Source organism: Lepidochelys olivacea (assembly GCF_965140295.1).
Source record: "Lepidochelys olivacea isolate rLepOli2 genome assembly, chromosome: 7".
Classification (NCBI taxonomy): domain Eukaryota; kingdom Metazoa; phylum Chordata; order Testudines; family Cheloniidae; genus Lepidochelys; species Lepidochelys olivacea.
The window spans coordinates 69,221,793-69,236,380 of record NC_140417.1 but is presented as its reverse complement, the minus strand read 5'-3'; the positions used below and the strand labels follow the sequence as shown (position 1 = coordinate 69,236,380).

Sequence of the window (14,588 nt, the reverse complement as noted above, 5' to 3'; positions counted from 1 at the left end):
AGGACTGGCCTGTCTCCCAAGATCTGTGAGAGTGATGGGTCGTCCTTCAGGATAGGTTGTAGATCCTTGATGATGCACTGGAGAGGTTTTTCTGAAGTTTTAGGTAGAACTGGTGCTGAATTTTTGGACAATGCCCCCCAGGTGCTGATTTGTCAAAACCTAAACTTTTTTTGCAAAAGCATAAGTTTTGATGAAAATTTCATCCAGAAGTTTTCTTACGTCCTGGATGGATGGTTATAGACAAAAGACACCCCCCGCCACCCCCAGAAAAGCCAATAGCCCAGTGGTTAAGAGTTTCACCTTGGATGTCACCCAGGTTCAGGTTCCTACTCTTGCCTGATTTGGAGCAGGGTCTTGAATTGGGTTTTCCACATCCCATAGGTGTGCCCTAATCACCAGTTATTGGTTATTCTGGGCTCTGGCTAGGGTTGCCAGTTTTGGTTGGACATATTCCTGGAGGTTGATTCACAACATAATTTTTAATTAAAGATGAATCTTTAATTCCTGGAGTCTCCGAGACCAGTGGTTCTCAAACTTCAGCAACCCAAGGACCCCCATTTTGATTTAAATTTTTTCGTGGACCTCCAAGCCCCCCCTTTCCCCAAGGCCCCACCCCTCCTCGTACCCACCTCTTTCTGCTGCCTCCCCCTAGTATGCCCTGTCCCAGCACCTTCTGCACACCGCTGAACAGCTGTTCCCTGGTGTGTAGGAGGAGCTAGGAGGGAGAGGGAGAAGTTGATCAGCAGGGCCCACAGACCCCCTGGAGTGCCCTCACGGACCCCCAGGGGTCCACAGACCCCAGTTTGAGAGATGTTGCCCTAGACAATCCTGAAGGGTTGGTAACCCTAGCTCTGTCTGTGTGTAGCTCTGCTTTTTTTGCAAACAATTCATAGGGTCTCTATTTTGTGCCAATGCTGAACAAAAACAAAATTTCAAAACCTCAAAATTTTGCACAAGATGGAATTGTTTTCCAGACAGCCCTCCTTTCTTCTTGGGTGCATTATGGCAACACCCAAAAGTCATATTCTGGATACGGTCCTAGTTATATTATAAGCTCTTTAGGGCACAGACCATCTTTTCATTTGTACAGCGCCAAGCACAGAGTAGTTCTGGTCCATGACTAGGACTTCTAGGCACTACCACAATACAAATAAAGATTGTGCTAGAGGCATTGGAATATAGACCTCGCGCCCCGCTTGCTCGTCTCTGCCCTTTCCCTCCTGTCGCTCAACCTTATAGCCAGCAAGAAGTGGGAGGGCCTCCCACTTTTTAAAGTGATGGGGCCATGACCCCTGCCCCCCATTCTGGTATTCCTGCATGGATATCTTAAGTAACTAGCCCAGGGTTGCACAGTAAGTCAGTGGCTAGGCCAGAAGCCTAGCTGCCATAAATCAGTGTAGCCTCATTGACTTCAATGGAGCAAGCCAGTTTTATAACAACTGGGATTTTGTCCAAGTGCCAGGAAGCCTGACTCCCATTCGCCCGTTTTAACATTCAGCAACTTTTTAATTTCTTAGAACATCTTATGTCTGACTCACAAGTGTACTATAGTCCCAAACAGCTTGTTTGTAGAGTGTGGTACCCTGCAAACCAAACAGCAGTGTCCTTCAGTAGGGCAAGTGAGGTCATCAGCAGAATTAGACATCCGCAAGGATTCTCTTTTAGACTGCATCCTCTGTGCTACAGGCTCTGAGTAAACACCTGGACATGCCATTCTTCTCTTTTCAGCTGACAGTGCAGAGATGCTAGGACAGGACCCCCTGCTGATCAACAGACTTGTGCAATGGTGTGATGCCCAGGAGCACGCTGGTGTTCGTGGAGAAGCAAACCGATTGCTGGCATCGCTCTTGCGGCACAGCAGATCCCAAGTATGAAATTAGTGGTAAAATTTTTTTTTTAATTGTCAAGAGTGCTTACTGCCAGGCTGGCATCCTTGTTGCTGTGTGCTTGCTGACAGCACACACAGAATCAGTACAAGCTTTTCCATACCACCCCTCCAACATGCCTCAGATGGACGGACTCCTTTCTGGAGTAGGAGAGCGATCACCCCTCATAACCACACAGTCCTTTTTGCTGAAACTACCCATAAGGGAGTCACCTAGTGCATGCGTGGTAGCTGCTCTGTGATATGGACACCTGTCAATGGGAATGGACTTAATTCACATTAATTTCAGACATCAGCTGGTAATAACTTTCAGTCACTCAGCAAGCTGGGCTGGATTTGAACCAGCAGCCTAGAGGAGAAAAACACCCTAACTGAATACCAGTTCCTGACTCCTCCATCAAGCATCCTAGGTACAATCTTCTTTTTCATAAAGATTTTACCATGTTCAAACATGAAACCAATATTAAAAAAACAAAACCCAAACAGCTGAAAAAACCCACCTGTGTCATATACCAAAATCTCTTTCAGAAATTCTAAAGAGTTCACGGAGGCTGCCTAGTCCTTGCTTCAGGGAGGGATGAATGCAGGTTTTCTGATGACAATATGCTGTTGATATGTTAGCAAAGGCTTTGTTGCTTATGTTAAGGCTATTCTGATTGATTATACAGAGGATATAAAATGGCGCTGTACTTTGCATAAAGTGGAATAAAGTAAAAATGAGTCACTACTAATTTAGAAGCTTTAATAATTAAAAGCTTGACCATGAGGAACCACAAGAGTAAAAGAAAAGGGAAGTACCTCTAAACATTGCTATTTCAGCTAAAGGAACGCAAGGTGGCTTTCAAGCTCAGGTGAATGACTAATGCTGACAAAAAAATCTCTCTTTGGCAGTGCAGGCAAAATACAATGAATGTATCCAGAATAGCGCTTCAGTGATGGCAGGGGAACCATTTCCAATCGATTCAGAGACTTTCAGGGGTGAACCGTGATTTCCTTTTGTAACCTCAGTGTTATTTGTGCCTCAGCTTTTGATTTGTGATCCTTTCACCTGACACATTTCTTTTGTTTGACTGACAACAGGAAGTAGTCAAAGCCATCCAGCAGGCACAAGGAGTGAAGCACCTGGTTTCCATGACAACAAGTGAACATGTTATCATGCAGAATGAAGCTCTGATTGCACTGGCCATAGCATCTGCAATTAATTTAGGTATCTTCCCTCCCCCAGAACATTGGCCTGAGTAATCATTTAAGATGTCGTTCTTGTTATTTATACAAGTGTTTTATAGCCCTGTTAATTTGCACAGTGATTTACAGAATTTATGTAAGGTATATTCCTAGCCTTGAAAAGATTATGGTCTATTTTACTGTCAACAGGACAGAAGCAGAGGGACTGGGGATTACCAGTAAGAAGCAGGAACAAGGGATTTCTTGAAGCGGTTGGTTTTGGGGAGGGATTTGAAGAATCGAGGATGCTTGGTAGATAGGGACAAGAAGTTATTGGATACCTGTTGGGCAGTGTGTTAGAGAGCATGAAACCAAGATCATGACAAAGGGAGAATCAGGAAGAGTAGAGAGGAAGCAAGAATTTTAATAGGGGAAAGGAGTGTAGAGATGTTAGTGGAGTCAAAATTAGTTTGGGCCTTCATTCTTAAATGACAGGCAAGATGATTCAAGGATAAAGTAGTGTCAGGGTAGATAGGAAGAGGACTGTAGCAGAGGCATTTTGGATAGACTTGAGAAAGTATAAATAACAAAATAGGCTAAAGGATCCTGCAAAAGCTCTGAATGAAAGAAATACCCTCCTCTTCACAGTTACAATTAATAGGTTGGATTCCTAGTAGCATGGAGCACTCACAGCTCCCGTCAGCTTCAACTGGATTTGCGGTTGCTCAGCACCTTTGAAAAAATGGGGCTTGATATTTATTAAGATTGGTGCTGCATATATAGGACATAAAAGACACTATCCTGAAGATCTTACAGTCTAATCAGAAGAACAACAACGATTGCATTTAAGACCCAACTACAAGAAGCCAATATTAATGCTAAGCTCCATCATGGACTAAAGCCAGAAAGGAATGTACTCTTAGACATGGATCAGTGCTGCCAGCATTGGTCAAGTCAGAAAAAGATCTATATACAGAAGATTAAGTCAGCTACCCACAACTATGAGAATGTGAGGGAAGGCTAGTAAAGATTGATACATATGAATTAAGCCATGATGTAGAAAATTTACTACCTACAGCTGATCTGTTTTATGGGCCTGATACTGCGAGGTGCTGGGGGTGCTCAGCACTTCACTGGACCAGGCCTTATATCTGCATTAAGGCAAGTCAGCCGTTTTCTATCTTGTTTGACAGACCTTCATTTTTCATATGCAAGTTACCCAAGAATTTTTCATTGAAAACATAAGATGTCATGGAAATAATTCTAATTTTATTTTCAGAAGTCATCGAAGAGTCACTTAAGGAGTCGAGACTAGTTCGAAGCTTACATAAGCTTCTACAAGATGAGAGCACAGGTCCCGAGGTGAAATATAATTCAATGGGCCTACTGTGCAGCCTTCTTAATTCAGGTAATTTCACTTTGGCACTAAACACCTGTCCATGTCTGTTACTGTGACATTACAAGAACTGTGTCACTAAGTATTTTCAACCAGGTGCGAGGTTGCATCCAAACAACAAAGTAGCAGCAGCAAGACTCAGAGGTTTATTTCTTTCTGCCAGGTAAGGACCAGACAGCCATTCTTCCTCTCATGGGATACCACCTTTCCCTGTGAGAAGTCCACTGAGGTCATTGGAACTACCTGTGATGGAGTCAAGAGTCAAAAGTCTAGAGGAGGGAGCAAAGTAACACAGACACCTTCATGCTTCCTCAGTTTTGGGGCTAGCATGCACCAGCTCTCATACCCAGAGCAAAATGCGTACGACAGCCTTGCAACCAATTAGCTCAAGATATACTGGCTTGCTGACCCCACCCCCCATCTCCTAGCCATGTAGAGGCTAGGGAGGGGTGTGGACAAACAACTGCCATGCTGGCACCATGCTGCCTAGAAATTCCTCTCCTGGGAGGAATCCCCAGCTGCCTGATTAAGCTGGCTCTAAGTCTGCTATGTGTCAATAGAGAGTCTGCCCAAATAGTTCTGATTTTTTTTATCCACATTTTTCTAGAATGGTTCAGGGGAAACCTGAAAGTGGGTTCCAGATTTTTAAATATTTTTTGAAAACCCAAGAATTTCTAAGTTTAAAAATCTATTGTCTGGGCAGACTTTTTCCCATTTATTATATCCCAACAGTCCTCATACCACCCCATGGACCCAGACTGCTGAACCATAAACCAGGTAGGTCAGATCCTCAGCTGGTATAAATCAACAAAGCTCTATTGATTTCAGTGGAGCTGTGCTGGTTTTTACAGCAGCTGGGGATCTGACCCGTAAAGATTTTCTCAGTGGTCTATTTCATTAGCACGCGACAGACATCTTTTAATTTTGATGCTGAGTGTCAAATCTTCCTGGTATGAAATGCTGAAGCAAAATATAAAGCACGAGGTAGAGGCAGGAGCATGGCTGTTGTAATACATTCTGAAAAATTATTATTTTACAACTAGGTCTTCTGGGAAGGGTGAAGTAATAAAAGAAAAGGTATTTATACAGGGCAATTAGTTAACACTTGCAAATAAGTTAACTTCTTTCCAAAAATCATCATCCCAAGTGAGACTCTAAATAAGTTTGTATTTAAATAAAACACAGCGGAGTTAACCTGCGGCTGTAATACATCCTTACATTGTAGTATCTCCTTCAGAGTCTGGACTAATGCATGTCATTGAAGTCTGTGTTTGATCTCCCTTCAGGTGATTTGAAACAAGAAGTAGAAGAGAACAACATTAAAGAAACCTTGGAAAAACTTTGTAGCCATAGCAATGCAAATGTGGTCAAGCAGGCTGTGATGACCCTCCAGATACTGAGAGATGAGAGTCAAAACACCGGCTTTGTTTCTCCATAGCTGTTGGTGCTGCTTTCTCTGGCAGCTGGGGTATTCCAATAAAACGTTATCTTTTGCCAACAGCCACCATATTTATCACGCTGATGTCCACTAAATGCTATTAAACATAGTGCAGGCTACAGCTCTCATTGACATGTTGGGCCTCATTTTCAAAACTGTACATGCAACACTTATATCCATTTGTACTTCTAGTTTGCACCCACACTGTGTTACTGCAGCTGCATGTACCTACAGGCAATCCGGGGCCCTAGCTACACAACAGCAGGGACACCCCCTGTGGCAGGGACAGGGGCAAGGAGCTGCCTCCTTCCTCCATAGAAACTGTAAATAAAGATCCTTCTTCTCCTGCCCTCTCTTTCTCCCCAGGCCTAGCACTAGTGGCAAGATGTGCCCTTCAGCCCCCTGGAGAGACAGGTGCAGCAGGCGGGGGTGTCTCTCCCCCCCCCCCCAGCCTGACACCCTGGCTGCTGTGGTAATCTGTTTGGGAAGTGGGCCAGGCACACTGCAATTTTTATTTCCCAACATGCAGAGTCCTCTGCTGAGGCAATGTTGGCAGGAGGCCTCAGAGCTTGAGATGGACACTGTGAGAGATGGATGGAGCAGCTCCTACTCCCCTGGCTTTCAGAATGTCTGCTGAGTCATTACATGACTCATTAGAATGATTCTCATTTTAAACTAAAGATCCCTTTATGCTGGTCTGGCAGAATAAAGTAGCCCTAAAGTGGGAGTAAGTTGTATTTACATTTCTTTAAAGGCTCCATTTCAGCACCAGAGCAGCTCTGAAGATCTCAGATTCTGTTTTCCTCCCTAATTTCAGCTGCTTTCTTGATCACAATGCATGACCAAATGTCTTTTTAAGGAATAAATTTCAGTAACTGCATGGATATACTAGATTGTGTTTTGTTTTAACTCTTCCCTGGTTATGCGTATTGTTCCTGGGGAAAGGACCCCACACCACACTCCTTGCAGTATACTTCACTACATTACTGTCTGCACCAACTGAGAGGGACCAAGCATCTACAGCTGCATTAGACACTCCAAGGGACACTCCAACATGTCAGACTTTATAAGGTGACATGGGACAGATTGTGCCCCCCCACACTTGCCAGACTAGAAGCAAAAGAGGCTGGGGAAGAACTCAGCTTCTGCACACCATAGGGCTGCCATGAACAGACCTACCCTGGCCCTCTCTGAATCCCTGGTACAGGGGACACATCCAGGGTGAGAGGGGGAATCTCCATAGTCCACATCATTACGAAAATTCTGGAGCAGTTCATGGACAGCCCGCAAGAAACTGTTGTATATTGGAGCATCCCTCAGGGTAAATCAAACATTTGTAACCCACAACAAACATTTGTGGAATATTTAGATTAAACCTTCACAAAGGTGTTAGTCTACTCCAGCTAATTAGCAGTCTCTCAACTCGGATTACAGTAGGGCTCTAAACTCCAGTCTAGATGTATTCGAAAAGGAGAATCAGGGCCAGAAAAGTTTAGTTTGGAATGATTTCAAATATTCACTCTCTACATGAGGGGAATATTCAGTCAATGTTCTATCACAGCAATCTTACATGGCTGCATGAATACTCTTGTACAAAATATTTAAATGTCAGTCATGTGTGACATCAGAAAAGCTAGTCATTAAGTAAAGGAAGACACTTAAAATGAATGGAATGTCTATAGAAACCAAGGTGCAATAGTGTCATAGAAGACTAATTACACACAAAAGGAATGAATACAGATTTGTGCATACATGTAACACACTTGTGCAACTGACCTTTCAGCAAGGGCTGAAATACAAAATATTGTCTCATTTCAGATATCTTCATTTTTATCCCTCCTTGCACCTCCTGGTGAAAGATTTATTGAAAAATTTAAAGCATGTCTAAAAAATAATTCCTAGTATAAAAGACATTTTTCAAATTAGCTATATATATTTTTAAATTGTCCATGTAGCTCGTCTCAGAAGCCTAGCAAAGTGCAATATCATGAAGTTCTGAAATTAACAGACCTGAAGTAAATGTCATGGCAGAGAGGCGTTAAGTCCTTTCTTAAAAAAAATAAAATTAAAAAGAGTGATACATGTAATGAAAATTAACTTTATTTATACAAATTTTAGGGACTGCAAATTTAGCCACTGTTTCTCTACAATGCATTTTACAGTTCTCCTTGAAACACTTTTACACTGGCTTTCAACACTCAATTACAATCTTTGACATTGGCAGACCATACAAAGCATCTGTGCAATAAATCATAAGCAACATTTGGCAGCTGGGAGTGCTACGTAAGAATGAATTAAAAAGGTCTCGATGTAAAAACATAACAAAAGCACATATGCTAAAGGCACACCGTCTCCTTTGTTTGTGCTGGTCATCAAAAGCATCAATAGAGAATTTAAACCTCAGCAATAAAAACCACTCAATTTACAAATGGTTGGATCCAACAAGTCTCAGAGCTGAAAAGAAAACACAGGTCCAGTGAGGAAAGACATGAGGTTTGATATATTAAGTCAATTTATTTTAAGGCTTAGAAGACAAAGGTATTGGAAGAAAAAGAAACCAAACCCCAGGGAAACCAACTGGGGAGCAGAGTTTGATCCATCCCTTTGTGGACTAGAAACACTGTTAAAGCTACATGTCTAGCTTCTGGAAAAGAGGGGAGCAGCTTGACACACAGCTCAGGCTGAGTTGTGGAGCAGCCTTGACAGACTCTGATGGGAGCACACTCCAGCCTTCTTGTGCTGTACAAAAGGTCATTGCAACATGGGGTGAATTGTTCAGATTCCCAGGAGAGGGGTGCTCCTTTGGGAAGGGGATACACTTCTGTGTGCTTTGCTCAGTCTGGGGCTCACAAAAGAATCTATTCTCATCTTGATCCATAAGCAGTTGTGTGTCTGAATCAAGGTGCACTATGCGGAGACCAAAGCCCATTATCACTGTCACTCATAACGGTGAAAAACTAAATAAAGATAAAGTATCCCAGAAATAAAAGCACTCACTTCCTAGAAATTAAATGTCGTCTCATAGCCCAGTCCATTAGTTCTGCTTTTGTCTCTCAAGTTCAGGTCATATAAGTTAAAGTTCACATCTGATATCTTCATTAAAAAAACAAAAAACAAAAAAAGAACTTGTTTCTATTGTAGTGTGGTGGACTTGGTCTGAATGCTACCGTTGAGATCTCAACTTCAAGCATTTATGAAGTTTGGCGGTGGAATGATTTGAGTTGCTCCTCATTAGGAGCCTTAGAGGCAGCAGAAGCAGTTAACTGGTTAAGCTTTGCAGGACTCAGGCAATCAGAACCTACATATCTCTAGCAATTAAGGCACTGCAGGTTCATAAAGGATGTTCTATTTAAAGGTGTGTTTAGTAAGCAACGGGCAAATGTTCATCTTTCATATCAATTCAGGGATCTAGTTTTTGCGAACTATATTTGCCACTGCCAGCAGAACTGCTCTTTAAAATGGCTGGGAACAAAATTTCCAGAAGTACCTAAGTGACTTAGGAGCCAAAGTCCCACATTGAAAGTCACTTTTAAATACACTTAGGCTTCTAAATCCCCGAGTCACTTTTGTATGTGGGATTTAGGCACTTTTGAAAATTCAGAAGCAGAAAGAAGTGAAAAATGATAATAAAACCCTTTTCTCTGCTTTCGTGAGGCATTAAGCATTATTTACAAGAGTGTTGTAAATAGCTGCTATTAACTTTAAGTGTTAACAGTAGTAAAAGCAACAGGAATAAGCACCTAATTGTGAAAAGCTACACTTCAGATTAATTTTGTTTTGCACAGAAGACACGATTGATAAGACAAGAGGAGTTAGACACTAATTTGCCATCAAGCAAGCAGAAGAAACCTGATGATACAGAGAACGACGGAGAGATCTTACACCTGCCCAGATCCTCAGCTGGTGTTGGGGTAGGTCCAACGAAGCTAGTGGACCTGTGTTGATTTTCCCCAGCTAAAGAAATGGCCTGCTGGTTTTATTGGTCTTTCAGGAAAGCGCTACCTCTTCACAAGTTCAGAGAATAGTGAAATCTATTCCCTAGCTGCAATGCAGGTGGCTACATTTCACAAACCGAATGTAGTGTTTTCAAACTAAATGGATTACTGTATTGTCACAGGTCACAAGCATAAATTGGTTGATGTGGCTTTAAGCCTCGGGTTGTCTGGCGCTGCAAACCGATGTTCTTAGTGGAAGAACTTGAAGCAATAATTATAGACATTGCTGTGCTACCTACTAAATGCAAATATCAGCAGAGAGTTTAAGTCTGTTACCGCTGCAATAGATCCAGCAAACGTGGCACAGATTTCAGTTTCAGGGCTCTGTAGAAGCAGCTTCTTTTGCCCTCTTTCCAGCTTCTCCTACTTACTGTTTTTCTTCTTGTTGAAGATCAAAGAAAAAAATCACAGTATATGGCTGGAGATTTTACCTTCAGGTCATGTAGAAGGATACAATAGACACTGTATTCTGTGTCGGTCTCTGAGGAAATCAGCCATTCTTAGACAGGCTTCCTTTTCCCGTTCCATCTCAGTCATTGGTCAGAAAAAGAAACATGAAAGCTCAGCTGAAAGCCACATACAAAATACAGCATTGTCCATGAAATGTTTCACAGAATGTCAAAGCAGCCTTCTTCTAGCTTTCATGCAAGAAAGGCTGGTACAGATCCCTACTGGTACCACCTTTCTTCCAGTGAATTGCTCATTAATACTTAGATAACACACACAAGGTTAAACACATGTACATAAAAAGATGTAATCAGAAGTTTGGCATTCTAAGAAAGCATAACACTTTGGAAACAAGCATCAATATAGTAAAATATAATTACAAAAATATATACTTTACTAGAATTTACACAACATTAGGCACTGCAAATAATTGCTATCCCTGAAAAATAGGGTGCCATTACAAGCAGTGAACAGTTTTGTTAGTAAATAGCCCATAGTAAAATTGACACTGCAACAGCTATTTAAAAGCGTTCCTTATTATGTATCACACATTTCAGTTGTTACAGTTAGTTGTACTCTGATTTTTGATTTCACAGAAGATCAGAAGAGCGGTTTGGACTAGCACTACAGGCCAGATCCAAAGCCCACTGAAGTCAATGGGAGTCTTTCCATCGGCCTCCATAGACTTTGGATCAGGTCTTAAGCACACCAGTTTGCAGGAAATGTCATAAGGACTTAATTTCATCCCTGGTGTAAACAGGAGCCATACCCGTTTTACTTCAATGGGAGTTGCACTCACTTTGGGCCAGGGCCTAAAGCATTATTCTGGAGGCACAGCTCTGAGCATTTCTTCAACATGACTGGATCTGGCATTTTTGCAGGAAAGGCTGAGCAGCAAAGGACAAATGGAACAGGAAACAACAATGCATTCAAACAATTTCTTAAAATAAATTAATGCTAGTAACTCCAGTGCTCCACTAGACTCTTATGTATATTATATTAGCTTTTGACTAGCCTGGAAAATCCTGAATCAAAGGTCTGACAGAGTTTAGCTTGTCCTTGAATGTCTTTTTAGTCCTACTATAGCAATCAACAGTCAAAGAAGATGATAAACAACAGTGTAGTGGACAGGTGTGAAAGAGAACAGATGGCAGACTAGAGAGCTCTTGACAGATACAATCGCATATTCAGTGATCTCTTGTACCAAGCAGAATTGTTAAATGCCTTCAGCCCAGCAGATATCACTCTTTTTAGAAGTAATTGCTCTACAAAACAGTGTAAGCAAACGGTGAGATTTTCTCCTTGATAAATTAAAACTATTTACAAACATCTAAACAGGAGTAATAGCATCAGAGAATCCACCTATCCTCATGAAAAGATTTCCAACTATGCTATCAATATATAATTAAATTACTCTCTCTTGAGAAACTTATGTTGGCAAGAACTTTCAAAATAAGTGGCTTCTGTTACTCAAGCATTTGAGTCCCTACTGAAATATCTACATTAGCTCATATAGGGACATTCCCTACTTCTGCTCAGCTGAGGTTCCATCTGACAACTGGAGACTTAATGACATTTCTTTACAGTCTCTAATACCAAGACTATCATGACTCCCAATAATCAAATGACATAACTGCCTGGGCCTTCCACTTACATAGGATGCAATGAAATGCTTGGTGTTTCGAGAACAGACTACAACGTTTTGAGAATAGACGTTAAGTAACCTCCTTTGCCTATTCCATCAATGGGGTCATTGTCGATCTTTAGGACACTCTCCTCTAAGACCATGACAAACACCACAACAGATGCAGCTATGATCCACATAACGAACGCAACATTTGCAACCTCCAGTGATGGTAGCTGGGAGCCAAGACAAAACAGGCCTTACAGCAGCAAGTTCTTCAAGGTAAGGGACTGGTTTACAGCAGTTTCCATTTCTGCTTACTGAAGTCTTTCAGTCCATCCCTCATAGGTTTAGAGAAATGTCTTCCACACCAAAAGAGGTTTAAATCTAGTCTTCCTCTTGGAAAAAGAAACAGGTTGCGTTGGGGAGAAGAGGGTTAGGAGGAGGAAGCAGTGTCTTCTTTCTGCACCAGCCTGCAGCAAAAGCAGAAGCAGAGTAACATCTGGCTGATACAAAAATAAGGCTTTTAAAACCTGGAGCACTCCAAGGCCCGTGTGTCTCTCAATGTCTTTTCACCTTGATGTCAAATCAATAGCAGTGAAATGTATTTGTCTTCACAGCTGGTGTCTGCTTTCATCTTCAGAAAAGATGACTTGCCTTTACAACTTCAATATCTGAAATCAGTGACCTGGCCAGGAAAATCCCAAAAATCTAAAGACAAACACAAAAAGACACAAAACCTGTAAGCAGTCTCAGAGGGAAAATGCACATTCTGGAGATTACCAAGTTGTGAGGTTGCTCTGAGTAAAGGGACAGATTCTGCTACCCTTAGTCAGGCTCCAATTCTGCAAACACTTAAGCACATGTATAAAACTCTTCTCAAATGAGTATTCCCATTAAAGTTAATGAAACTACTCATGTGAGTGAAGTTATGCTTAAGATATTTGCAGACTCGGGGACTTCTCACCCAAATAGCTACACACTACCCAATGAGGGTAAGGGTGGCATAATCTGGCCCATAAAACAAAAAGCTGGTGATTAAAAAAAAAAAAAAAAAAAGATGCTTTCATGTAACACTTCTACTGGGAACAATCATATGACTTCTGTGTGTCAGAGTGGGAAGCCAGGTTCAGCGAGGTTCCTTTAGGTCTAACACTCTCCCATCATTTCAATTACTTTTAAACATTTCAGGCATTTCCATTTTTCTGCCCAGTTCAGTGATCCAACTTGAAGATTTATAAAATCAGAGAGTTAGAAGGGACTGCAAGGGTCATCTACTCAGTCTAACCCGCTGCCAAAATGCAGGATTTGTTGTGTCTAAACCATCCAAGACAGACGGCTGTCCAACTTCCCTTTGAAAACCTCCGGAGTAGGAGCTTCCACAACCTCCCTAGGCAGTCTGTTCCATTGTCCTACTGTTCTTACAGTTAGGAAGTTTTTCCTGAGAATTTAATCTAAATCTGCTATGCAGTAGTTTGAACACATTGTCCTTTACCCTGCCCTCTGTGACAAGACAGAAAAATACTTTTCTCCATCTTTTTTTAGGGGAACCTTTCAAGTATTTGAAAACCACATACATCCCCCCCACCCCTTAATTTCCTCTTTTCCAGACTAAGTATACCCAATTCTTTCAGTCTTTGCTCATATGGCTTGCATTCCATCCCTCTGATATCATATAGCCTGACCCTATCTCTCTCTTTCAGTCAATATTACACTTTGAAAGCTTTTTGTACATTTAATTCACATTTAACTGTGCCAAAGGAATGAAACATTTACCACAAACCTTAGTGTGAAAAATGTCATCATATCATTTTGAGCCTTTCACCAAAAATGGCCTTTTTTCAAATTAACCCCTCCGCCCCCAACATTCAAAGTTTTGCAATGTTTCAATGAAAACTGGTTTGGGTTGAAAATAAATTTTGGAAAAAGGTTGTGGGTGTGCACGTGTTCAAAAATCGGTAAAACTTTCATATTTTTCACAAAAAATTGGGCCATTTTTGAAAATTTAAGAGGAAGTTCAATTTTCTCAGATTACATTTCATTGTGGGTCCATCATGCAATGTAAAATAATTTACTGATTTAAGGAGAAGATCTAGTCACTGAAGACTTCTATGATCTTGAAGACGAGCCAGTTAAAGATCAGACATCGCCACTATTCTAGTCCTGGGCTTCTCCTGAGCACAGATTACCAAATAGGTTCATTGGTACCAGACCATGTGGTGATTTTAGGATATTGATGAAAAGGGGCATGAAAGTGCAACGAGACCAGCAAATCCATGTTAACTTGTGACAAAGGCAAGCTTGAACATAGGTCTATGGAAATGAGAGGTCACAACAACACCTCCGCACTTTGCAGCCTTGTCCTTACTAGCAATTTTAAAAAAACCTAAAAGCCATGCATTTTTTTTCCTTAAAGAGAGACTTAATATTTCACAAAGCTAAGAAATTAAAATAAAACCACATACTTTCATCCTTCAAAAACACAGTGTTAAATTTTTTGCCATACTTTGCAAAACGCAAGGATTTCAAAGTTTCTAAAATACAGTAACTCCTCACTTAATGTTGTAGTTATGTTCCTGAAAAATGCAACTTTAAGCAAAACGATATTAAGCGAATCCATAAGAATTAATGTAAATAGG

At 41.3% G+C, this 14,588-nt stretch overlaps 2 protein-coding genes across 4 annotated transcripts in view; one reads left to right on the top strand and one right to left on the bottom strand.

Annotated features, from left to right (window-relative positions):
- The window catches only part of LOC311523935 (rap1 GTPase-GDP dissociation stimulator 1-like), a 52,797-nt gene extending 46,038 nt beyond the window's left edge, over positions 1–6,759 (top strand). Inside the window, exons 11-14 of the mRNA XM_084634504.1 lie at positions 1,729–1,868; positions 2,966–3,092; positions 4,329–4,457; positions 5,732–6,759. Coding sequence (XP_084490630.1) covers positions 1,729–1,868; positions 2,966–3,092; positions 4,329–4,457; positions 5,732–5,883 — 548 coding nt within the window. The 3' untranslated portion in view covers positions 5,884–6,759. The remainder of the gene's footprint in view (positions 1–1,728; positions 1,869–2,965; positions 3,093–4,328; positions 4,458–5,731) is intronic.
- A 1,222-nt stretch (positions 6,760–7,981) lies between these two features.
- TSPAN14 (tetraspanin 14) overlaps positions 7,982–14,588 on the bottom strand; it is an 80,327-nt gene continuing 73,720 nt past the window's right edge. For all 3 annotated transcript variants that reach the window (XM_084633403.1, XM_084633401.1, XM_084633402.1), the window contains one exon: positions 7,982–12,660. In XM_084633403.1, the coding sequence (XP_084489529.1) occupies positions 12,589–12,660 (72 nt within the window). In that variant the 3' untranslated portion in view covers positions 7,982–12,588. The remainder of the gene's footprint in view (positions 12,661–14,588) is intronic.